Below are 26,182 nucleotides of genomic sequence, written 5' to 3'. Positions count from 1 at the left end.
TAAATGAACAAATTGAATTCATTATTTTATTGGAATTTAAATATGTGAATTTATGTTCAGTGTCGGAAATACTAGATTTAATCTTTGATGATACTATTCTACATCCACCTATATGATGTCTTCATATTAATTAATAGTGACAAATTAAGGTGTCAAAGTAACCTTAATTAATGTTTTTTCAGCTTCCATGTGAATGACAGTTAACGATATTTGTGAAGGATATTTAAAGATAATAATTATACTAGTCTTTATTTTGTTAGGACTATTCAATTACTTGAACAATATAATACTACTTATAGTACGATGAAAAATGCTTAATATATTAATCTTTAATTAATGTACGCTGTATCAGCTGAAGTGTGTGCATTATTTCATCTTTGTAGGGTTTATTGACAGCTTTTAAAACACTTATTTATTTGACTAATTAAATTTTAATACATTCCTAATTTTGTAATATGAGTGAAATGCACTCTTAAATTCTCGCCAAGTTTAGATGTGTTTTCAATACTTCTCTCAGCTTTTTATTAAAAGTCACATGCTTTTACAAAAGTTTGTGACCAGTTGCTATGTTGTATAGCAGATCGAGAATGTATCTAAATTTAGTTAGTCAAGTATAAGAGTTTGTGGTTATCAATAATTCGAAAATCAAACTAATAATTACACCAAGATCAAAATTATTCTCGATATTTCTCAATAACTAAAATGGTCAATAGTATCAAATTGTCATGTTCAAAAAATGACTAGTGTAAAGTTTAGATATGTTTTCAAATTCAAGGGAATCCCAATCTATTTTGCCCAAAATAACTAACATAAAATTAGTGTATAAATGATATAATATATATATTTAGGGGGGACAAATCCCTGATCCCAGAATCTGTTTTGGGGCTGTCATTCTATACTTACGTCTTAAAACAGCAAATATTTTAAACAATACTAATATTGTTATGTATTATTGTAAACTTAGTCATTAACATGAATATTAATTAATTAATATGGTCAGACTCTATTTGTCATGATTTAGATGCATACTCCTTTTATCAGTTGACAAAGAACTTCCACACGCCAAGTGATAACATATTTCAACCTTTCGGGTTTCGTCTTTTTTTACTTGTTCAATATTGACATAGATACATGGTATATTTCTTAAGGAATAATAAACTAAACAAAAAATATATTTAGTGATAGTAGATTCGATTATTGCCGCAAAAATATTTAGTGACGGTTGAGTTAATATTATTATATCCAGAGTCCTTAAAACTTTTAACGACATTTATATAGAGTATTGATCATAAATATCCATATTTATTATTGTCGCTAAATATAATAGAACAACAATTTTACTATAGCACTTTTTAAACCTATAATAAATTTGAAAAATGACTATAGTTAATAATAAGGGTAAATTAGAAACTAAATAATAAATTATCTCGTGATTTTCTAAGGTAAACTATAAAACTAAAAATCTATTTTTATTATAATGAACAAGTAAAAGTGAACCAAGAAAATAACAATTAGTAATCGTATTTTCACTAATACGTCCCCTATTGAATATTGATACATTAGTAAGAATGCTCTAAACTCCGTTGCCAAATCAAAAATAGGACAAAAAAATTAACAAGCGCTATTTTTTACCGTTGTAATATGTGATCTGTCATTCTCCTTAAACTAATTAATTAGTACTTAATTAATTCCATTAATAATTTAAAATATTTTTAATAATTGAACTTAGCTTGTGTTTTAAATGATCCTCAAAACCATCATTTCTGATTGGTCGGCGCATTAATTTAATCCAATTATGAACAATTAGACATAAACTAAATACAGTACACAGGTAGAAATAGTATCTACTAGTAATATTATACGTACTACTATGTATTATTTAATTATTTGACCTATAGTTCCAGTTTATTTATGCTGTCTTTATATTATAACTAGATAATGTTACCCGTACTATGCACGAGCCCAATAATATAAATGGTATATTTTGGAGCTAATAATCTAGTTTTTGGAGCGATTGTTTGCGTGGATAAAGGAATAAGTTTTTTATCACAAACTTGTACTTTCTTTGACGCTATTTAAGGCATAATAAGACTACCTGCATACAACATTTTTGAAATATTTTATGTTGTCAATTATCATGATTTATAGTATTTTTATTTTTGAATTTTTTTTCAAAACATATTTTATGTTGTCAATTATTATGATTTTGTAGTATTTTTACGCAATTTTTAAATATAAAAAAAATAAGACAAATAAATTAAAATGGACCCAATATATGTTATTTTTGTTGTCTCAATTTATGTGACACAAATGAAATTTGGAGAGTCATCCAAATTTTCATATATTTTTTTTAAATGTTTGAAGTTATTAATTATTGTGATTTATAATATTTTTATGTAACTTTGAAATAATGTATATTACTGGTCACTTTGTCCTAATTTATGTGATATGGATAAAATTACAAAATTAACCCTTTTAAAATTCTTTAAGATATTTTAAGTTGTTAATTATTATTATTTATAATACTTTTTTGGTAATATTAAAATGATATGTGTTATTTTTTTTGTCCCAATATATATGAGCCTGATAGAATTCTGAGAGTCAACCTATTTTATTATATAACTTTTAAATATTTTAAAGCTTTTTAAGTCATTTGTAAATGATATATGTTGCTTCCTTAATTGAGACTTTTTCATTTGTGAGATATATATATATTCTATACTATTTTAAAAGGAAGTTTATGCCCAAGTTCTACTATATAATAAATATAATATATAATATTCAAGAAAGTCTCAATCTTAAATATTATATATTATACTTAGGCCTAAACTCCCTTTTATAATATAGTAGAATATAATAGTCACTCTATTGTTATGTGAAATAAATGTAGTATTGAATATACAGTATCAAGTCAAACCATAATAAATAATAAATTTGTGATAATTATTTAGCAATAATAATATAATTATCGTTATAGTATATTTAGTGGCAATAATAAATATAAATATTTATAATCAATACTCTATATAAATGTCGCTAAAAGTTTTAGCAACTCTGAATACAACTACATTAATTTAATTACTGTAAATGCTTTTCGATAATAAATATTATCGATAAAAAGGAAAATCTATTGTCACTAGAGAGTGTTTGATTAATATTTTTCAATTTTCTCATGTTTGATTGATTTAAATGTTTCCGAATCAACTTATTTTCCTCAAATTTAAGAAAAATGACTTATCTCTAAAAGGTAAGGAAAATATTTTCGAAAACTCTTTTCAATCTCACACCTCAACTTTCCACCCCTAACTCATGTCTCGAGTAACAATTCCTAATACTAATTCGGTATCTCGACTCTCTATTTAGAACCCGACTCCCGACCTCGATTCAAGACCCAATCTGGACTTCAAGTCGGATTGAGGGTAGATCACAATTTAAGTGTCAAATCCCGAGTGAGTTTGAATTTCAGATCAAATGTCGGAATCGGATTCCGAATGGGTAAATTTTCCAAGGCTATAGTAGAAAATTTGGAAGATATTTACATAAACCCTTATAACTAATTAATGATAACAATTAGGTAAAATCATGTTAATTCTAATTATCTCATTAATTTAAAAGTTTGATTTTTCGATTATCGCCCTTCGTACGCATCTAAAAGAGAATATATTCACGTTTTTTGTCATATCAATATCAAGTGGATAGGGGTTGTTAAGCCTAGCTATCAAATTGCTAAATTCAAGGAATAATTAACGTAAAGTTTAGCTATTTTTAAATAAAAAAGACTTGTATTCAAACTATTACCTACCACTTTTTAATTATATAATTAATTAATTAACTCAATTTATAATTAAAAAAATTTAAAAGACTTTAATCGATTGTGTTTAAAAGACAGCCTAATTTTTAATTCATAAATTATATTAATCAGATTAATCATGAAATAGGTACACTTACGACTATTAGGCAATAGTTTGATAGTTTGATTCTGTAGTTAAATGAACTTGGACATTATAACAGCAATTCGAAAAATAAGTATACTATTTTAATCGTTTGTTTATTTTTATTTATCCATATTTAACTTGGCACGACATAATTACAGTAACATTCAGTACACAGTAACATACTGCATGAACTCCGGGTCAGACTCCAGGGCATCCATTGTTTCCGGCGATAAAATCACCTCCAAATCAACGCTTCCTCCTCCTTCTCTCCCCGGAAAAGCTGATATCTTCCCGTCAAATTTATTCGCCCGTCCACTCCGAACAGCAACTGGCCTGCCCCACCCGAAATCATTCTCGTACATTGGAAATCTCGGCGAGCTCCCCATTGTTAGCATAGCTCCGTCGAAATTTCCCAACGGAAAACACCTTGGATCCTTTTCCCAATCCTCTACGAACTTCCTCACCATAATATCATCGTGCGCGTTCACGTTTTTGGTCAATTGCTCCGCGCACCAGTACAGATCATTAGACAGAACTTCCCCTGCTGATGCGTAAGTCGGAATGCTCTGAATTGCGTTGCCGAAGTATAACGGATTCAGCTTCGGCTGGAGACGGTGACGGCAATTTACAGCCATTCTAAATGTCGTCATTTTCGAAGGTGGGAATTTCCTTGCACGTGTTACTGCACGCCAGAGCAATGCGCATAGCGATTGAAATGATGAAATCTCAGCTGTTTCTATTTTGATTTTCAGGTGATCGTTGCTTTGTTTTGCAATCAATTCAACAATGTTGATTTCTCCGTCGAAACTCAATTTCTGATTGTTCGTCTTCGCTTTGAGTTTTAGAATCGATTCCCTGCTAAAGCTAAAAATCCTCTCCCTCAACGGAGCGTCACCGGAAAACGTGATTTCAGGGCCATCAGCCGGGAGTTTCAGCACAGAATTCGAAATCAAAACAGAATCACGTGTAAAATCAGGCTGCCTTACAATCCTTTTCACACCTCTACTCACCTCAGCGAATGTATTGAAGAAATTCCAAATTGAAGTCCCGTCAGTGACGGAATGATTGACGGCGCATCCAATGAATACGCCGTCAGCTAATTCCGTCACTTGGACAGCTAGAAGAGGGATAAAATGCCCTCGATAGCTAACCGTTCGGTCCAAAGGGAAAAACTCGTTAACATGATCAGGAACATCAATAGAGCCTATGACATCACGAATGAAAATGTGAGTAGCTGTAGCATGAACAAAATCAACTCCTTCATCGTTGCAAGTAATGTAGACGTAGCCATCTGAGTCTGTCACGAATCGCCCCGCGAGCGGAGGGAAGTGAGTGAGAGTCTGAGAAAGACTGAGCTTGAGAAGGGAAATGAGTTGAGGTATAGGAAAAGGTGGACGAGTAAATAAACAACCTTTTTGAATATAGTGAACAGAGAGCATAGGAAGATCGGAAACGGAGAGTTTTAGATCGGGAAGTGACGATTTTTCCGACGGGAAAATGGTGCATTTGGAGACCAAAGCTACAGGTGCAGTAGTCATTGTTAGTTAATTTGAAGCTGAGGATGAAGTGAGAGTAGAAAGAGGAGGGCTATATATAGGGAATTTGATTCATGCATTTGTTGACCTAGTGATCCATTTTTTATTATTTTATATTTTAATTTTGGGCGGACTGCATTTCAAAATATACTGTACGAGTAATAATGAAGGTGAAGTCTTTGTTGTAACAGTAACTGATAAAATTATTGTCATGTGATTCAGTGGTCTATCTACAGTGATTTTAGGGTGGTTCCTTGAACATTTTTAGTCGAAAAATTATATGCTTAAGGAAATTTCAAGCTTCGACACTTATGTGATCAGCAGGTTATAAGATTCGAATTGTGGAAACAATCTCTTACAGAAATATAAAATAAGACTATGTACATTAGATTATCGTATCCATCTTTTCCCCGACTCTTGCACATAGCGACAACTTAATATTTTAAACTATGTTTTATTTCGCTTTCACATTCGAGTAATAACAAATGAGTTCACAGTCTTATGTAGGGGTGTTCACGGGTCGGTTTGGATTGATTATTAATCAAAATCAAAACCAAACCAACTTAGTCGGTTTTAAAATTATCAAAACCAAACCAAACCAAATATAATATACATTTATCGGTTTGGTGGTTATCGGTTTCGATTTAGTTTGGTTCAATTATTCAGTTATTAATCATACACAAAAATAAAAAAAAACAATTCATTCAAAATGTTAAAAAAGTGACAACAATCCATTCAAAACGAAAAATAGTTAGAATGACTTAAATTACTGAACTTTCTATCACTAAATTTACTATCAATAAAACTTTAAAATTCACTATATTGGCCTAGAAGAAAGAGACAATAACATTTTTAGTCCCACAAATAATTGTCATAAACACTCATATACATGAAATCAATAAGATAAATGTTTCATCTTGGACATTTTTGCTTTCAATAAGTAAATTATAAAGAAATTTTAATGAAAATATGTATAAGATCTTTAAAATTGTTTATAAAAACAATATATTAAGTATGTGTATTAATTAATTAAATATATATATATATATTTATATATATATATAATTTATCGATTCGATTCGGTTATTTCTTCGATTTTTTCGAATAAAATCATAATCAAATCAAATACTATCGATTTTTAAAAATCTAAAACCAAATCAAACCAAACCCAAATAAAACCAATTTTATTTTATCGATTTAATTGGAATTTTTGGTTTAAATTGATTTTCATCCAAACCGTGAACACCCCTAGTATTATGTAATACTCATTTTTTAGTGAATTTACGGAATTTGATTCATGCATTTGTAAAGATTGCTGTTGGTGTCTTTTCGTTTTGGATACTGCTACTTGAAAGATATGACTGGTTGGCACGATGCCCAACTAACTATAAACGATAACAAAGTATCTCTCCGTTCATTTTTATTTATTCGTGTATGGAGAAGTATATGTTGAGTTTCAGAAGGTGTGAATGAAAATAAAAACTCGCAACTTTTATGCAACATTATAATTTTTATAACAAGTTGTGACTTTTAACTTTTACAAAGAATTATAATTTTTGATTTTTTTTTAAAGGATTGTGACTTTTTTTACTATCATTTGTTGTCTATAAATTGATAAATTTCCTCTTATTTTTCAAAACGAATATTCTGAACTTCAAAACTACTTCTTTTCCACAAACAAATTCTAGTGTACTTTACTTCCGTTGAGTGGTTCGCTGACACTGTAGTTTTAGGTATCAATATACCGATGAATAAGATCGTTCTATCCTGGGAAGATATATTCCATTAACCTCAGGTACTTGAGGAGAATAATTTTCTTAAGGAAACACTGTGAATTCAGTGGGCTCGATTTTTTTCTTTGAGAATTTTTTTTATATATTTTTTCTAATCTTTTTCGGATTCTATTTTCTTTACTGTTTTGAGTTTCTTGTTTTGAAAATACTCTTTTTGAAACTTTGTTGTTTCTTATCAAGTTCTTCGAACTTCGAAGTTATTGTTTTAAATATCTTAGTAATACATATTAACAACAATATATCATAAAAAATAAATTATTTTAAATATCTATAGATTTTTTGTGTTTTTTTAAATATATGTATGTGTTTATACTTCGACAAATATGAAATATATATACTTCTGCTAATTATTACTAATTAATTAATTAATTGCACTACTTAGCTTGTGTTCTACATGATCCCAGTTAAGAGTTCAGTTTATTAATGCCCAGAATGATCCTCAAAACTTTCTTTCTTGATTGGTCGGCGTATTCTATTTAATTTAATCCAATTAGGAATATTTGGATATATAAACAAAAAACAAATTAATACAGTTGCATCTACAAGTAGTATTATAGGTTGACTTGGAACAAAAATTAAGAAAAAAATATAAAATTTAATCTTGTGGTTCTAAATTAAAGTTATGTCCTATCTTTTGAGTAAAAAAAACGTTTTCGAAAGATTCTTAACTTGAAGAAAATAATGATGGAAAAATAGCATACGATCTAGCCATTGCAATCCATATGAGCAAAACCACTTCAACACTTTTTGCTTCTTTCTTAGCTCCCATACACTGAGAAGAAACTTAAAAGAGAAGAAGTATTGAAAGCACCTCTGAACTTAGTGCAAATTATTATTTTTATTCCTGAACTATTTACGGCCTTAAAAACATCCCTCTTCTTTTACTAACTAAATTTAGATACACCCCAATCTGCCACATAACATAGCAAGTGGTCTTAAACTCTTGTAAAAGTATAGAGCTCTTAATAAAATGCCGAGAAAGGTGTTGAAAACACCAACAAACTTAACGAAAATTTAGGAATGTATTTCACTCATGTAGAAAGATCAGGGGTGTATCTAAGTTCAATTAATTCAATAAATGAATGTTTTTAAGACTATCAAAGTATCAATAATTTGAGAATGAAACTAATGATCCATGCTAAGTTTAGAAGTGTTTCCAATAATTCTCTATAATGTACATAATAAGGTGATAATAGACGGAAAATAATAGTTCAAATGTAATACAACCATAGCATAATTTAGGTTGTGCAAGTTGCAAATTGTGCCAAATTCAAGAAAGTTTTATGTATTTAAGTTTACTATTTTCTGTTTGGGAAAAAAAAAATCGAACTGGAGCTGTCAAAGGTCCTGGACATTTTCAATTAACAACTGTTAATGCCATGAAAGACGATTACAAAAAGATGGAAAATTATGTATCCTTACACCTCTGACCTCTAACCTATTGAGTACTCTGAGCCAATACTTGAAACCCATGAGACTCGTCTATCAAGACGATTGATCGCGAAGAGAAAAGTCAGACCATTCAGTCACCCGGTCAAAAATCTGGCCTTGCATTACGAGAATGAAATCATCATCAATCACAGAATCTGAGCAGCAGTATTCAACTTCTCTGCAAAGCTGAGTTGAGTCCTCGTGAGGCTTGCCAAATACAGCAAAAGCAATTGATCCTACAAATAAAGATAAATTCAGGGTAAGATAACCCAGATCGAACCAAAGTGACTTAACCAGTAGTAAAGAGTCTCCTACCTACGTTCTGGGTCGGGAAAGGGGGCAGGGAAGCAACGGCATAAACATAGTAAGGGACAAAAACACTACCTGAAGACCATCATTCACAAGCTTATCAAAGGCTTGGGGTGAGAGTTTAGGAATTGTAGCCATGGTATCAGCAATGAATCTTCCTGTTTTGTTATCCTGGGGTACACGTCCTTCCTACAAATGAAACCCAATATGAAGACTTAGAGACGAAAAACCATAGAAGCTTGCTAAATTAAGGCAAGGGAAAGTTACTGTTACCACGACATCATCAACATATTTGTGGACATCATCAATAAGAGCAAGTAATCGCTCCATTGATGCTTCCATTCCTTCAAGATCATTGGGAAGTTTGTCCACAGTTGTTGTCTTGAGCATATCAACTGCATCAAGGGGCACAAGAAAGTCCCAGTAAGGATTTCCATTGCGAACAGGAAATAAAACCTATTGCTTCAACCAATCTATCTATACACTACTTCCCGACTTAAACACATTAACTATATGGCTACTTTTTGCATAATATACTTGAGATGAATAACTATTTGCTTATACAAAAAAAATACCCCTGATCAACCCTCATCGTTATAAGAAAATCCCACCAACAGTTCTCAATTACATATAACCTAACCCCTCTTCCATCCAATCTGACCAATGTACATGGACATAGCTAAGTCAATATGCAGTTAAATAGGGCCTACTCTATTTGGAAGGGAAGGGAAGTAGAGACATACATCCAACCCTTTCAGCTTCAACCATGCATAGATCCAATGGAATTTCCTGGAATTGAGCAGCAAGTGGCTGATCTCCAAGAGACAAATGCACAGAGACAAAGCCTTTTATTGAAGCTTCCCCATTTTGAAATCCAGTATCAACAGTCAAATGTATAGGATTTGAAGTTTCTCTAGAATAAAACTCTTGGATCAAAGCGCTACCACCAGAGACTCCAAAACCAGTAGAAAACCTGGAATGTTTAAGCATGAGATATCCACAAATTCATCAGCTCAAGTATTCGAAGTGTTGATATGTTGACTACCACACAAAATAGGAGGTGCATAAGTCCACCAACCAAAACTTAGGGTGGATGTTGTGGGATGTTCAAGGAAAAAAGAACATGGAAAAGTTGCCTAATGTTTTATAATATATAAATGAAGGCGGAAAGCATTGTATCTTGAAAAATGCAGTCATTATTTCATGTTTTGTACATGCAAAATATAGTGGCTAGTACCACTCCTCTCAGTTTCACTTATCCGAACAAATACTATTTCCATCATTCCAGATTATTCACCAAATATTCAAGTAGCATAAATGTAAAAGATGAAACAAACAAACAAACAACAATTGTGCCTTAATTCCAAGCAAGTTGGGGCATAAACACAAAAGCATAAAATAAAAGGGCATAAATATATCGAGAATTACCATCCAACAATCACTTCCTTTGGATTCACCTTCTGATGAGACGATAACATGTTATGATGGTAATCAATATCCAGTGCAACCTTTAAAAGAAGGCATGCCCAAAAGTTCAGAAAAAGAAATAAAATAAAAGCACATTACAACAAGCTCTATATTACAAATGGGGGTATCGTTTTAGAATCATGGAGTTAAGAATACAATCACGAGAAAAGAAACAACAATTTGGCAAAACAGGATGAATTGAAGACATTTTTGTAAGATGTATTAGCTATAAGAGTATTTAGAACATATAAAAAAATTCTACATAAATTTGTGTGCCTGTGTAGTTCTTGCAGACTCTTTCATCGACATGTCATTCATTCTTGACACCATCTTGTAACAAAAAACAACCACTCTCCAAATTAAAAATATAAGGTTAAATGCAGGTATTTCTCCCCTCTCCCTCTCTCATGGCATTTACCTCAACTTTCGACTTCTACGATTAAATGCTAAATAACTATTTGTTATTCCCTCCCATCCAAAATAATTGATGTTTTAAAAGTGGTTCCATAACAATTGATGTTTCACAAAACCAAGAAGGTATTTTAATTCTTTTTCTCAAATTTTCCCTTTGACACATTCCTAATCACCATGATATTTATCTCAACTAAGAAAATAAAATCATAATTAAGGGTATTTTAGTCAAACCAGTCTTAATTTATAGGAGTTAGTGAATTCCTTCATTCATGTGCCCAAGCCCAAAACATCAATTGTTTCGGACCTATTCCAAAACCTTGCTAACAGTTTTATCCAAGCAAATCTTGGTGTATTAGTTTGATACATCTACATAACTTCAACTATTTTTCATTATCTCTTTCTTTGCATTTTCATCTCTAGACTTTCTATGTGAAATTGCTTCTTTTAGAAATGCAATGGGGAAGGAGCTTAGTTGCAATCAATTAAAGTAACAACTGTAACTAAGAGCAAAGAAAGAAAACTGAAACAACTAACATATTAGAATTCGGTGAACATTAAGGTCTTTATTAGTTGGACCGTCACTCCATGAGTTTATGTTGTCACTCCAGTGAAAGGCACTGGGTAAATGGATCCATTATCTGATCACTTCTTAGATATGGTTAAGACAGATCAAGAACCAGATATAACTTTTATATTGTACAAAATTGTTAACACTGGTGATATTTACAGGTTAGCTCAAGCCACAAACAAGCAATAAGAATTCAGATTACAGAATACACGTTGCTGCAAAAAGTCCTTCATCTTCTCTTGAAACTCTGCCCTACCCCCACCCCAAACCTACCAAATAAGTCCTTTGCAATGACACCAAACATGAAATTATCTAGTTTCTTTTTTTTTTTTGAAACTGGTAACTTTTTCTATATATGTTAGAATCCGAATCTTACAAGAGTTGTAGCATCCCCATATTTACAAAGTACTACCTACATCTATGATTTTATGATCCTATGTCTATAATGAGTCTAAAACATCAATGATAGAGACGGGATCATTTAAAAGTAACTGATTACACCAAAAACACAGTAGCAAGATGAAATTATCTAGTTTCTAACTAATGCACCTTAAGTTTTCTTCGTTTACTGCACCTCAGAAAAACACGGTGCAAACTGGACGCTATCTATACTTCTCCACTTGAATTAATATACATTAAGTTTCTTGTCATACTGATTGGCTCAAAACACCTGAACTATTAAGCTCTGAAGCAAAAAATAAAATTCAAAGTCACACACACAAAGCTAACAAGATCTATAAACTACTAAATATTACACAGGGTTACTAAAATGCAACTGCAATTCTGCCAAATATATTCCTTTCTCCTAGTATTTTCACATAGCATTTGCATGGTCTAGACCCAATATATAATGCACAAACACAATGTGCAGCCTAATCAGCGACATTTTATCAATAAAGCAATATAAGCAACAATAACGTTCTCTAAGTTCGAAAAATTCACTGAAAATTGCTCATTTGATTCATGTCGTTAACCAAAAATTACACAAAAATCATCCAAACGGAGAGAAAGAGTTACAATCGAAATACAGTTCATTTCCGATTCATTCCAGAAAAATCAATCTAAAAAGGACTAAAATTAAGAGAATCTGCAGTAATGAGAGGCAAACCTGATCTTGAGACTCGCTGTGCGGAACGGCATAACAATTCCTAACGTCAACAGTACCATCAGGTAATACAGAACCGAGAAGAGTGCCTATGATACGCTCGGCTTGGTCAGGGCGCCTCACAAAGCAATCACAGATGTTGAAAATGACCAAAGGATGAACTTTAGCCGATAAGCTTGCTGATGATGGCAAAAATTGCAACACTGTTTGATCGCTGGACGCCATTGTTGTTATCCGCTGTTCTTCGTACTGTGAGCGAGCAAAATACGAAGAGCTGTAAGATGGAGAGAACTGTGTGTGAGTGAAGTTGCTAGGGTTTTGCGGATTGGAAAACACGGGTGAAGCTTTGTTTTGGGCCGGGTCTTCTTTTCTAACCCAAAAACAAGAGAAGAGACTATTTTGGGCTTTTTCTGGTACGGTTGAAGTTGACAATGGTATTGACTCGTTTGAATGGGAACAAGTTATTTTGAATTAGTTATCAGGGGATTGTTATTCTACCTTCAATATAGTATAAAAATAACACTATAGTTCTATGATAATTTATCCTGCAATTTATCCAACTAAACATGAGATAAACTAGTCTTAAAATTAATCAGAATTAGTTATCCTGCATTTTATCCAACCAAATATGAGATAAACTCATCTTAAATTAATCAGAATTAGTTATCATACGATTTCATCTCAACCATATATGAGAGTCAAAGAATAGGCTTGTTGGAACTATATCAAGATTAGAATGACAAGGAATATCTGTATCCGTATATAATTATAAGTTGGGCTCTCCTTTCCGCCCACCTCATTAATATCTGGAGGGAAGAATCCGAGGGTAGCCTGATTATTAAGGGACATGGACACTATCAATAGGGTATGATTCTTTTTAATCACCCCAAATGATGCACACTGCTTTAAATAGAGCACAGTAAATAATGCGCCAAACCACCTAATCAGTTGAACCGTTCTCTTATAGAACAGGTAAGCCTAAAATTAATTTCAAAATTAGTTATACGAGCCCTAAAGGTCCAAAGTTGAGAACTAAAAAAGCTTAACTTTAAAATCAAATTAGAAAGAAATTAACACAAGACAAAAAAGATTGCACTCTTTCTTATTTTTTAATGTCAATTCTTGGTACTTGGAAAAAGTTGCACTGTTTTGTATGTTTGTATCACGGGCAACAATGGAAAATCAACCCAACACGTATATTATAAAGCGAAAATAAATGGTCAAAATTTATTCATATTTATATCAAATCAAATGAATATATTATCACTGTCATATACTTTCTTCGATTTATTTTTCTCAATTTTTATTAGTAACAAATCAAAATTTTGAATGAGCAGAATCAAAATATAAAGAAACAAATATTTATTAGATAAGAATGGTCTATATACATGCATAATTTATTAGACAATAAAGACATATATGCACAATTCTTTAAATGAGTAAATATATTCGTTCAAAATTATAAAGTTAAAGAATATATTTACTACCTTTTTTTCGCTAATACAATTAACTAAATTTCTTTAAGAGTGCGATTCAATCCAAAAATTTATTTATTTTGAAATGGAGTACCTTCTTTAATTTATTATCATAGTTATATATTAACACTTCCACTAACTTCAAAGGAGAGTTGACGAAGAGGCCTTAAAGTTTCTCTTGTGAGATAAATTGAAGCAAATTTAGAATTAAAATTTATAAATTTTTTAATTTTATAAAAAAATCATAAAAATCGTGGAAGATAGGAACAATCTCTTTGATAAATGTTTGACTTTTGCTTTTTATCTTTTTAGATTTTTAAAAAATAATCATATTATATCATTTTTTTAAAAAAAAAATACAAAAAATTCAGGTGTTCGAACCGCGTTAGAATTCCAATTTAATTCGAATAACGTAATACAGAGTGCCAATTTAAAAATAAGGCTTTCAATATATCACTCTTATTCTTATACGTTGTCTAATTATTAGGAAATAAATAATATAAAATAATATAAGTAAATAAATATAAAATAATAAAATATTTTTAAAATTTTAAATTAAATAAATAAATATTTTTAATATAATAGACAAATAAAACCAGACGAGAAAATATGTTAGGTGATGTACATTTTTATTATATAGTTAGTGGCGTACATTTAAACCAACAAAAATAGTTGGTTTTTTAGTACTTACTATATAGGTGGAAATTTTATGTTTCTCTTATTGGGATATGATTTCCTCTTACGTGTATGTGACTCGGATTAGTACACGTTGCTATCATTCTTATCATGTTTTTTTTGGTTCACTTGTATTTCTCTCATTAAATCAATGTAATTTATTTGTTAATAGAAGAGTCCGATCGATAGAATTGATTATAGTCGGCATAAAGATTCTAGATTATCTAGTAGAAAAGATTGAAAAATAATTTTTTATTTTTTTTATTAAGTATTTGATATCTATATTGAGGCTTAACTATTTCAGATTTATGCTCCATAGAACCTCATTCAGGAGGAAGTGCTTTCTTAATTTTTTTATTTCATAACCACAGTTCGAACCTAAAACTTTTGATTAAAAAAGGAGTAATCCCATCTACTCTATCACATCATTTGATGATAACTTTCAAGAAGTTAGAAATAAGGCTAAAAGATAACTTCTCGCTATAAGTATTTTTGAAATTTTAGCTAAATATAAATTATTTATTTTGAAATAAGGAAATTCTGGAAATTTGGAAGTAATAAATTTAGGCATGATACACAAAAAAAAAAAAAAATTAATTTATTTAAGCTAATAAGTAAATACTTCAATTTTGAGTATGCATGTGTTTCAGTTAAATACTAACAACTTATAAATTACTCCACCTATTCATTTTATTTGTCCACTATCTCAAAAAATATTTTTTCTTTTTATTGTCACTAGAGAAGATAATTATTATTTTTTTATATCTTATCTTTAACATTAATTATTTATTGATCCAATTATTTTTCAAGATCCTTTTTATTGTCACTAGAGAAGATAATTATTATTTTTCTATATCTTATCTTTAATATTAACTATTTATTGATCGAATTATTTTTCAAGATCTGTTACTACCAAATATTAATTAATAGAGAAATATGACAAAATAGTTATATCAATCCTTATTTTCTCAAAAAATATAAAAAATAAAAATAACTAAAAAATAATAATTACTTAATAGTTTTTAAAATTTATGTATCACGTCAACTTCGGAATAAAACGGAGTGGGAATTAGTTGAAGTGTTTCAAGATCTTGAAACTCAAAAAATAGTTTTCTTCCTTTTTAGAGATCTAAATAAAAAAGTCCCCTTTCCTCACGGGTTTTCTGTTGTTTTTTTTTTTCTTTCATATTTTGTTTTGATTTGACCACTTCTTGTGCCTATTTTGTTCTACTTCCTCTCCATACATTTTGCCTATTTACTCTTAAATAATGACCAAAAAATAGGTATTATACTAATTATGAAACTCCAAAATTCTCTTCTTCTTCAATCCTCTTCTCCTTCAACCCTTTCTTTTCTCTATTCATCTCCAAAATCAAACAAATGGGGTCATAAAAATCCAAACTTTATTTGTAAACTTGTTCTTTTTAGCCCAAAGAAACTTAGGTCACAATATTTTGAGAAAAGTGACTCTAAAGGTCATAGTAGCATACAACCATGTTGTTGTAGTTCAAGATTTGGTGACGAACAATTTGATGGTGAAGGGATTGAAAGAGGGGAAAATGAAGGGTCTTGTGCAATTTTTGGGAGTAAAGATTCAATTTTTCCATCAAAATTTGAGTCTCTTGAGCCAAGTTTGCTTGGTATTGAGCCAGAACCACCATATTGGCCAGAAAGGGAGGTAATTTCATGGGCACATATTGAACAAAAAGCTAAAAGTTTTGGACTTCCATTGTCACTTAGAATGATGCAAAAGAAATATCAATGGGAGTCTGGTAGATTTAAAGACTTAAAGGCAACAAATTCTTGCACATCAAAGGCTTTTAACTCTATGGTGTTTATTATTGTGGAGTTGCAAACTTATGCATTGCATATGAGGGAATCAATGTGTAATGAAGATTTAGAAATGATTATTGATAAAGTGCAAGGGGATATGTATGCATCATTTGTATGTCTTTTTCGACAAGTATTTTCGCAAACACCAATGTTAATGATGTATGTAATGATACTCTTGGCTAATTTTAGTGTTCACTCTGCTTCGGGAGAGAATTGTGATCAAACATATCTGAAAGTTCATTATCCTGATATTGTTCCTCAAGATGAGTCAAAAGTAGTGTGGAGTGATGAAGAGAAAGAATTGTGGGATTCAATACAAGATGAAACTTTGAATATGAGGGGTCTAAAGGGTATTGGCTTTGATCATGAAGTCATGTCGAAGTTTGTTTCACTATTGTCAGTGGAGATTGAACCAGATAATAGTGTTGACTATTATAAGGCTGATCTTGTTTATCAGATGAATCTGACTCATGAGCCTAATAACACTCTTTTGCTATGCAATTATGCACACTTTCTGAAAGTTTTCGTTCGAGATAATAATAGGTAATTTCTTCAACTTCCCTTGTCTTACATAATATATGATATGATCTTAGATAGGAGGTTGTGGAGGAAACGGATTTGGATAGTAGGTTAGTAGGTAATAGTGTATTGTCTCAATATTTGTCCATACTAGTAGTCTTAGTATTGCTCCTATAGTTTTTTGTCCTATGATAATATATGATATAATCTTAGATAGGAGGTTGTGGAGGAAACGGATTTGGATAGTAGGTTAGTAGGTAATAGTGTATTGTCTCAATATTTGTCCATACTAGTAGTCTTAGTATTGCTCCTATAGTTTTTTGTCCTATGATTTCTGTCACTGTTTGTTGTTTTTTGTACTTCCATTATCGAATTATTTTGCTGTAGTAACTGTTCAGAATGCCTTGGACTGGTTTTCCTTGAGCCAGGGGTCTGTCATAAACAACATCTCTACTTCTAAGGTAGGAGTAGGGTTGCGTAAACTCTACTCTCCTCAGACCCCACTAGTTTGAGATTACACTTGGTATGTTGTTGTTGTCGTCACATAGAAAAGCCATACATCTAAACTTAAGGCTAGTACATCGAGCAACATAGAATTCTGTTGTGCCAGTGCACAAAGAAAGCACACAATGACTCTGTATACCTTTGGTCGGTCTATCATTGTTCATGTTGCGTTAACTCCTTTTCTTATTGTGTTAAAGAAAATGGAATGGAGAATTAGTTCCTCTGTGACCTAATATTGTAGTTCCTCTTTTTTCTCTAAATTTTCAGAAGTTGCTTTTTGATCTTTGCAATCTCTCAAGTTTCAAGAAGAGTAAGCAAAAACCGGGTTATTGAGTTTGCGTGTTCTAGCCAGCTTAGTTACATTATTGTTGTTTTTGACAGTGCTACTCATATTTCAATTATTTGAAGCCCATTCCCTAGATTATAGTTTGCTGATGCCAAGATTTTGAAAAGATCACTTGAGCAACTTTTGGAAAATTCTTCGCGACCTTGGGAACAACACGATTTAGTGTTGAGATAAGTAGCATCTCAGATTCATAGATCGGAAATGGTACTATTAGACATCGGGCGGTGCTAGCAGGCTCAAGGGGCTTCATCTGGACCCCCTTCCTATAAAATTATACTCTATATAAAAAGTTAAAATTAATTTTCTGTTTATATGATAGATGTTGAATCCTTCGCTTCTTCTTGTATAAGAACAACAACTCCCCAGTGTAATTCTACAAGTGGGGTCTATGGAGCGTAGAGTGTACACAAATCTTACCCCTACCTTGGAAGGTATAGACTAGAGAGACAGTTTCCGATAGACCCTCGGCTTAGGAATCTTAGCTTCTTATATTTACTCTTTTACATTTTGAATCCCCTTGGTGAAAATCTTTGTTCTGTCAATGTTAGACATGACCTGAGATATGCTTTTGGTTGGAGAATAGAACTGGGAAGACCTGTCCTTTTTTTCTGTTTGTAGTTTTGAACAACAAAATGAAACGGACACGAATAGAGAGAAATTGTTACATAGAGTTCATATAGTCAACCCGGATTAGTTTGGGATAGAAGAGTAGTTTGTTTTCTATAATTTCAGACGATGAGTCATTTGTTGTAACAGGGCGGAGGAGTGCTTCAAGCGAGCAGTCCAAGTGGAACCACCGGATGCAGAGGCCCTATGTCAGTATGCGATCTTCTTGTGGAAGGTTAAGAACGACTTATGGGGAGCCGAAGAAAGATACCAACAGGCAGTGGCAGCTGAGCCTAGGAACTCTTTTTATAGATCTACATATGCCAATTTCTTGTGGAGCACAGGCGGCGAGGAAACTTGTTTCCTTCCAACTTCCAAGTAGTACTTCTTCTATCAATAACAAAAAGGGTAAAGAAGTTTAGTCATAGAGGAAAAAAGATTGTTCAAGAAATGCATCAACTAAGGAGAAAATGGTGAGATTCCCATAACTACAGAGTGGAGAAGAAGTTCCTCTAGACGTCGACAAACTTTTGTCTTGTAAATCACACATTTGAATAAATGCTAACGTGAATGAACGGTCTATTGTGTTTTTTTCTTGTAGGGAAATGACTATATTATTTGTTCTTGATTTTCTATGTCTAGATTGAGTATAGAGTGATTTGCATGGGAGCTGTTCACCAACAACAACATCTACGGTTCAATACCAAACAAGTTGAGGTCGGCTATATGAATCTGTACTGTCACAAGGAAAGATCATAGTTTTGGATCAATTTTTTGGTCTATAATAAGTGAATTGAGTTCTCAAATTTTTGTAGAGTAGGGTATTTTTCATCTTTTGACAAACTTGTTATTATTAGTATATTTTTTGTATTTTGAGTGAGTTTGGTAAAAAACATAATCAATTGGGAATGCCTTGTCTTTTGAGGCTTAGACCAGGAGTCTTGTATGATTAATCATTGTGTGTTACTCCCTCATTGTATATTAGCGTACATTTTTTTTCACTTTTACGCGTCTTTTAAGAAATATAAAAAATATATTTATATTAATTACCCTTTTAATTATTTTTAATACATTTTATTTATATGTCTTATCTGTCAATATCAAGATTAACAAAAGAGGAACTTTACAATACTCCTATTTATATTTTTAATCAAAAAGAGTCAATTTAAGGTGCAAAATGGAAAAAATATAATAAGTTTTTTAAATTTTTTAATTGACAAGTAATTTAGGATAAATATCTTTGTTAATGTAGACAAGTAGTACGTGATAGAGGGAGTACATTTATCTCATTACTCCTCATCATTATTATATATGCTAAAATTACTAAAATGTTCTTAAGACTATTTATGACGGAATGGAATACATGATAATTAAAAAGTTAGAATTTTGGAAATTTCATTAGACGACAACAATAACATATCTAATGTAGGATGTACATGAATTTTACTTTTATCTTTATAAGGATAGATAACTATTTCGATAGACTCTCGGCTAAAAAATATTACATACTACATTGGAAAAAGATCATATAATAAAAGAGTTGATTAACTAAAAAGTGCTTATAAATTGTAAAATTATAGATTAAGATGCAACGAACTTATGAATTTTGATTGATTTTAACTTACATTCGCTTGACTTATAAGTATTATGTATGTTTACCAAACATGTCGATAAATAAATAAAAAATACTTATAAAGCTAATTTAAATTTTAATCAACCCACTTATAAGCAGCACACCCAAATATAAAAGGGGTCGTTTGCTTACGGCAAATGAGACCGACAAAGTTATCTCATGAATTGAGATATACAATAAGATATGTATAAATTTTAGAAATCACATAGTTTTAATATGAAATTACAATCTATCCCTATTTAATTTGTAATTACATTAATTCCTGAAAAAGTAAAACAAACTGGATACATAATATGTAGCTCGAATACCTTATAAAATAAACCAAATACATAATATGTAGCTCGGATACATTATAAAATAATTTAGAATTAGAAGAGAAATAAGGAATTTTAGTGGTTTTTAGAAATAGAAGGGAATATTAGAAATAAGGGAAACATAAGACGTGTATCTCAGTAATCTAATTATATATGTATTTATGAAATAACCTATTTTATTATTATAGTATAAATAGTAAGATAAATAATTTCAGAAATAACTAATATCCCTACGAAGTGCATTCTATCTCAAAACTATTGTTCTTTATCCTTCGTACCAAACGACCCTTTACAAGTTAAATTTATCGCTCGATATATTTTTGGATGAAAAATATTTGTTTCCTTGACTCGAACTCATAATCTTAAAATTGAAAATGAGTAGTATTTACCATCCAAGCAACTCTAACGTTTTTTTCAAAATAAGTCAATTTTACCTTAATTCAGGGATATTTTTGAATAATAATAAAAAAAGACAAAACAAAGGGCCTCTTTAGACATTATCTAGAAAAACAATAAAAAGCTATAGAACCACCACAAAAATAAAAACTCAATTTTATCGCTTGAGCTGCTGCAATGGCGTCGTTGTTAGTTGGTTCAGTTCCTATGGCTACTGTTCAATCCATGGCTTCTCTCTCTCCTAATTTATCCTTCTCTCGTTCTCACTCCGTCGCCGGCAGCGTTTCAATAGCGGCGGCGTCTCCTTCAGCATCAATTTCGTCTTTGTCTCTCACCGATTCAAATCTCCCATTGAGTACGAATCGCATACCTTCGAATTCATGTTTGTGAATTTTGTGATGATTGCAGTTTCAGTTCCGAGAAATTGAAATAATTTTATTTATTTTGGATTTGATTTGATTTCAGTTTACTGCGGTAGAGGTGATAAGAAGACGGCGAAAGGCAAGCGGTTCAATCACTCCTTTGGCAATGTGAGTTCTGCTTAGCATCTTTTTGGTTTATTGCAGGATAACACCTCCTTAATATGACTTAGTTTCAGATTACACCCCTATATTTTACAATTAAGAGAAAGAATCCTATATTTATATTCTGGTTAGAATAATAATTTCATATTTGAGTTAAGGTATTAGCTTGAAATGATGAGTTTACTATCCCATATAGAAGATGGGATAAAATAATTTCATGAGATATTCTTGCTTATCCATCCCACGATATTTAATTATTAAAATACAGATAGGGTATTCAAAACTGAGTCGATTATAGAGATATATTTAAATATTTTATGAAACTGATAAATAAAAAATGAACACAAATTACGTAATGTGATATACTAAATATCACGGTGGAAATATGAATAATTTTTTTTTCTACATTTGATTGAACGTATTTTAATTCCCTATAAAATAATTCATTGATTCAAATAAGATTTCTGGTGTATAAGGTTTTGCATAATTGATGCGGGAGTTTAATGCCTACAACCAAATGCTATATTAATGTTGTAGAATCTTATACTGAGATTAAAATATTCATAAATTTCAGACGAATCAACCCCTTATAATTTTGAAGATATATGTCTAGTGTTATTTTTGTCTCTATTGAAATTTGAACCGCGACTTCATAGTTTTCAACCCATTTCATTAACCACTAACGTTCTTTTTTTATGTTCGTTAGATTTGCCAGATATAGCGAAAAACAATAGTTGTTTCAATAATATTGATTGGTATTTTCAGCAAATATTGACTGTATGAATTGGTTTAGGCAAGGCCAAGGAACAAGAAGAAGGGAAGAGGACCACCTAGGGTTGCAGCACCACCAGCACCACCAAAGAGAGATCCATTTGATGATGGCCAAGTCGTTAAAATCGAGATTCACGATCCCTAGTTTTCTTGGAGGAGCAACTTCATCGTCAGCAATTTTTATTTTTATGTAGCTCTAATCTTCTACTACTTGTTTATTTCATCGAGTTATCGAAATTTAAATGTTGATTAAGTTAATCGTTGGACTGAGATTTCTAGTTTGCTTCAAGGGTCTTCGTTGAAATGTTCTTGTGTCCTGTTAAACTATGCATGTGGTTCTAGCAACCTTCAGTATACAAGTGGTAATAGTCACTACTTTAGCTATCAAGACAAGTGAAAAGCTTAGAGAACCCCACAAATTCATTTCATTTCTGTGAATTCCTTACCACGAGGTTTTATGTTCATATTCTAGCGGAGACAAAAACATTGGGAGGTCTTTTGGTAGAGTGTATAAGAATAGTAATGAATAGAGTGTATTAGTAATGCTGGATTAGTTATGTTAGGAGCTATTTCCTATCCACTATTTGGTTTGATATATCAAGGGAACTTTGGCCTTGAACAAACGAAGGATTAAAAAATACCATGACTAATACATCCTACCAAATGACCCCTAGGTAATCTTATTTAGACCTTCGTGGATAGAATTACTCCATATCTGTGCTGGTGGGAGGTAACATGTCGAGATGTGAGCGAGCAAATCCGGTCACACAATTCATTTGGGTCAACAAGTATTCAAATACGGTTGAAGAAGTTCATATGTAGAAAATTGTTATACACAACTCTCTACAATCATAAACAACTTTACAGCAGGACACAAGTTGGATAAACAAAATTTGCATAGATATTGGTTGAAGAAAATGCTGGTTTTGATGTACAGGTTAAGCTAAAGGACAAATTAGAAACCAACTTCTTTTTTACTGACCGAGAAATCCTTCCGAGTCCAACCTTTTAAGACCAATTGCAACCTTCAAAACTCGGGAATAATGGGTCCCCCCTTCTACCTTCCCCCGCTTAAATACCAGGCTTAGTCGGCATGGCATAGGGCTTGAACTTCTGATCTAAGTCACAAGTCCCTCAACCTTTGCCACTTGAACCAAGCTCCGGGGCAAACTAAAAACCAACTTCTTGAAACAATAATTGTAAAGACTCCTAATGAAACTAAATCAAGATGCTGAAATTGACAAAACAAAACAGGTGGAAGAGAAATTTTATTTTTCTGATCAGTTTTCAGTTATAAGGCAACATCTGAAACTACTAAATAGGCTGAATACTTAACTTGGCAAGTATGTAGATGTGAGCCTGAGAAATCTAGCCAAAAACCAAATCTCTAGGTATTAAAAGGCTCTCATCTGTAGCATGTTTCATTCCAAAAAGAACCAGTTCTTTAATTCCGCGAGAGAAAGTAAATAGATATCTCTATGGCCATACCATGCAATGTCTTGTAGTATCATGAGACATTATTGTTAACGAAACTCAGGATTTTTATTCTTCTATTATACAACATTTCAGAGTTTTTAATGATATAACTAGAGGGAGAGCTATCTAAAATCATCTCAGCGACATAATGCAACACTGAATGTTATGTAAAAGAAAGCCTTTCTTTTTGGTATTCCGAAATACGTAACCAGCCAACCTACCCATGTGCACAACCAAAACATTAAGGACGAGTAGAAAGAAGAAGCAATCTGGCTGTAACGGAAAGGACCACCAAAAGGAAAATGCTTATGGCACATGATAATGAGGGTTAACCCTCACTTACCAAAGCAAAAGGATCCAAATTCACATGACCAATCTAAACGAGGTTCTATAAAATGACCCAAATAAATATATCACCGCAGAGCTGAATTAGCAAGTGCAGTTGATCTTGTGCGAACTGGGAATAAAAAGTGCATTAATACAAGTTAGAATCCAGAGAAAAACGAAAGATTAACCTCACTCAGGGCATTGGTCTAATGGTAAATGCAGAGCGTGATGTGTGTTAGACACATGCCACAGGTTCGAATCCTGCTCCAGACAAGCATGGTACCTCTAGAAATCTAGAGGGGTGGGCCCATTCTCCACCGAACTTTGAACTGTCTGCCATTGACCATCCAGGATTTCTCGGTTACCATAAAAATAAAAAACTAATGAGGGATCCTGTCTTAAATGCTTGTACATGATGTAATTTTGTAGGAGACCTTAAGAGACAAATATTGGGACATGTTGAGTAAAAAAGAACAACATCGCGGAGTAGCTCGAGAATGCAAGAACTAATATAGCTAGAGACTAAAATAAAAAGTTCACGGGACAGTATCAATCCCTGGATTTCCTATTCTATGACATTATGTAATGGTGGGAAACGATACAATCTATCCAAACATTGTATTCATCGAGACAATACAATACAACACAATCCGATACATTATGAAACTATATGCAACAACCATCCAAACAAACTGTTACATACCTCTAAAGTGCCATCAGAATTAGGTAAAAAAGCAAGATAAAATCCTTAACAGGTCAAAAAAGCAAAGGAGAAACTTTCAACTCAGAAATGACAGCAAATTTACAAGATTCATAATTCAAACAGAGTACTTACAGCTTCAAATACCAGAAATTATATACTCAATTCACACTACGACCATAGAAAAAATAATTAATTTCCCAAAAAAAACAAAGATACACGTACCATAATTTTATTTCCGGCTATCATTGTCATAGTCGAGAATTTCATCACGAGTAACAGATCTAGAGTGCTGCACTATAGACCGTCCGATCGAATTGATCCATTCCTCCTTCTTCTCCTCCGAATCAGCAATAAAATACATAGTATCGGACCTAGTTGAAAGCTCAAACGCGAATTGTTTATTCAGAACATCTTCAGCTCCTTTCACTGTAAGGCAATTAGCCACCGGAACAACGCCACGCGGTTTCGATCCTCTACTGAGATTCGCTTCCTTGAACCAAAACAGTTTCCCCTGTTTCAATACGAACCACCGGCGACGCCAGGTTTTTATGTACTCGCCTTGTTTTGTGAGCCAGCCGGCTCGTTCAGGGTTGACCCAGAATTCTACTCCGTCGTAGTCGTCGGTTGATGGAGTTGTGTTGTCGCCCATCACTGCTCGCCATAGACTGGCCATAGGTGATGTGATCGAAGGAGAGAGAGAAGAAAGAGGAGAGAAAAATGTGAACACTATACAGGTATTATTTTTTCTCCTAATTTTAAAAGTTATTTTTCCTTTAGAACATGTGGAGTAATTACTCGCTGCTCCTCCGTTTTCAGGTTTGGGCCCTTAATAGAAACCACTTCCTTCTAAATGAGATCCTACGTGGCATGAGTTTGAAATAATTGAACTCCAATATAAGGATATCGGATTTGATTCTTGATATATTTTTTATTTTATTCCATTACAAAATACTTCGTACCTCAATTTATATGACTTATTTTTTTCTTAAGTAGAACCAAAAAAACATATTGTTATACTTAATAACAAATTAACTTTAAAATATTTATTTTATCGTTGATGATGAAATAATTTATAACTACACAAATATCCGTTACTTATTTTAAATCACAATTTTTTTTTAAAAAATCCTTCTTAAACTCTATGTTAAATCAAACTACAACATTAAAAATTGAATGGGATGAATATTGACCCATAGAGTGGAAAATATTTTGTTGGAAGTACCACCTCCAAAAATGATCATATAATGTGTTATACCAAAGTTAATCGGGCTTCGATATGAATATCAAACTATCAAATTAAAAAAATATATGGATTTAGTTTATACTACTATATGGAGTACTAATTTATACATACTGAACTTTCCAGCTTATACTATTTTATTGTCCTTGTAGGTTTGAACTTAAACTGTCCTTGACCATAGATTTTGATAGTAATTTCAAAAATCCATCTTCAAATATCTACCTGACCATGAAATTTGAAAGTACTTTCAAAGACTTCCATTCACAAACTTTCAAATTTTTTG

The 26,182-nt window shown here is 31.9% G+C and overlaps 5 protein-coding genes across 6 annotated transcripts; 2 read left to right on the top strand and 3 right to left on the bottom strand.

The window, feature by feature from the left end:
• Positions 1-4,027: 4,027 nt before the first annotated feature.
• Positions 4,028-5,522, bottom strand: LOC125866795 (uncharacterized acetyltransferase At3g50280). Its single transcript, XM_049547144.1, has one exon. The coding sequence runs from the start codon at positions 5,471-5,473 to the stop codon at positions 4,100-4,102; it is 1,374 nt and encodes a 457-aa protein (XP_049403101.1). The 5' UTR covers positions 5,474-5,522; the 3' UTR covers positions 4,028-4,099.
• A 3,035-nt stretch (positions 5,523-8,557) lies between these two features.
• On the bottom strand, positions 8,558-12,884 carry LOC125866806 (eukaryotic translation initiation factor 3 subunit F). The gene is made up of 6 exons (XM_049547157.1): positions 12,561-12,884; positions 10,432-10,511; positions 9,747-9,976; positions 9,277-9,398; positions 9,079-9,192; positions 8,558-8,930 (listed from the first exon to the last, which is right to left on the bottom strand). The coding sequence occupies exons 1-6, from the start codon at positions 12,780-12,782 to the stop codon at positions 8,841-8,843; spliced, it is 858 nt and encodes a 285-aa protein (XP_049403114.1). The 5' UTR covers positions 12,783-12,884; the 3' UTR covers positions 8,558-8,840.
• A 2,988-nt stretch (positions 12,885-15,872) lies between these two features.
• LOC125866799 (uncharacterized) lies at positions 15,873-19,381 on the top strand. 2 transcript variants are annotated; one of them, XR_007446562.1, is made up of 3 exons: positions 15,874-17,083; positions 18,666-18,988; positions 19,117-19,381. XR_007446562.1 is itself a non-coding variant. In XM_049547150.1 (2 exons), the coding sequence occupies exons 1-2, from the start codon at positions 16,005-16,007 to the stop codon at positions 18,895-18,897; spliced, it is 1,311 nt and encodes a 436-aa protein (XP_049403107.1). In that variant the 5' UTR covers positions 15,873-16,004; the 3' UTR covers positions 18,898-19,381. The 2 variants fall into 2 exon arrangements, 1 of the variants encoding a protein (XP_049403107.1); XM_049547150.1 differs by having other exon boundaries at positions 15,873-17,083; positions 18,666-19,381.
• A 1,579-nt stretch (positions 19,382-20,960) lies between these two features.
• On the top strand, positions 20,961-22,442 carry LOC125866812 (30S ribosomal protein S31, chloroplastic). The gene is made up of 3 exons (XM_049547166.1): positions 20,961-21,213; positions 21,324-21,388; positions 22,176-22,442. Exons 1-3 carry the CDS (start codon positions 21,036-21,038, stop codon positions 22,296-22,298), a joined length of 366 nt encoding a protein of 121 aa, XP_049403123.1. The 5' UTR covers positions 20,961-21,035; the 3' UTR covers positions 22,299-22,442.
• A 2,270-nt stretch (positions 22,443-24,712) lies between these two features.
• LOC125866811 (pleckstrin homology domain-containing protein 1-like) lies at positions 24,713-25,405 on the bottom strand. Its single transcript, XM_049547165.1, has one exon. The coding sequence runs from the start codon at positions 25,330-25,332 to the stop codon at positions 24,889-24,891; it is 444 nt and encodes a 147-aa protein (XP_049403122.1). The 5' UTR covers positions 25,333-25,405; the 3' UTR covers positions 24,713-24,888.
• Between the last annotated feature and the right edge of the window lie 777 nt (positions 25,406-26,182).

Source organism: Solanum stenotomum, chromosome 6 (assembly GCF_019186545.1).
Source record: "Solanum stenotomum isolate F172 chromosome 6, ASM1918654v1, whole genome shotgun sequence".
NCBI lineage: Eukaryota > Viridiplantae > Streptophyta > Magnoliopsida > Solanales > Solanaceae > Solanum > Solanum stenotomum.
This window is presented reverse-complemented; position numbering and strand designations above follow the sequence as displayed.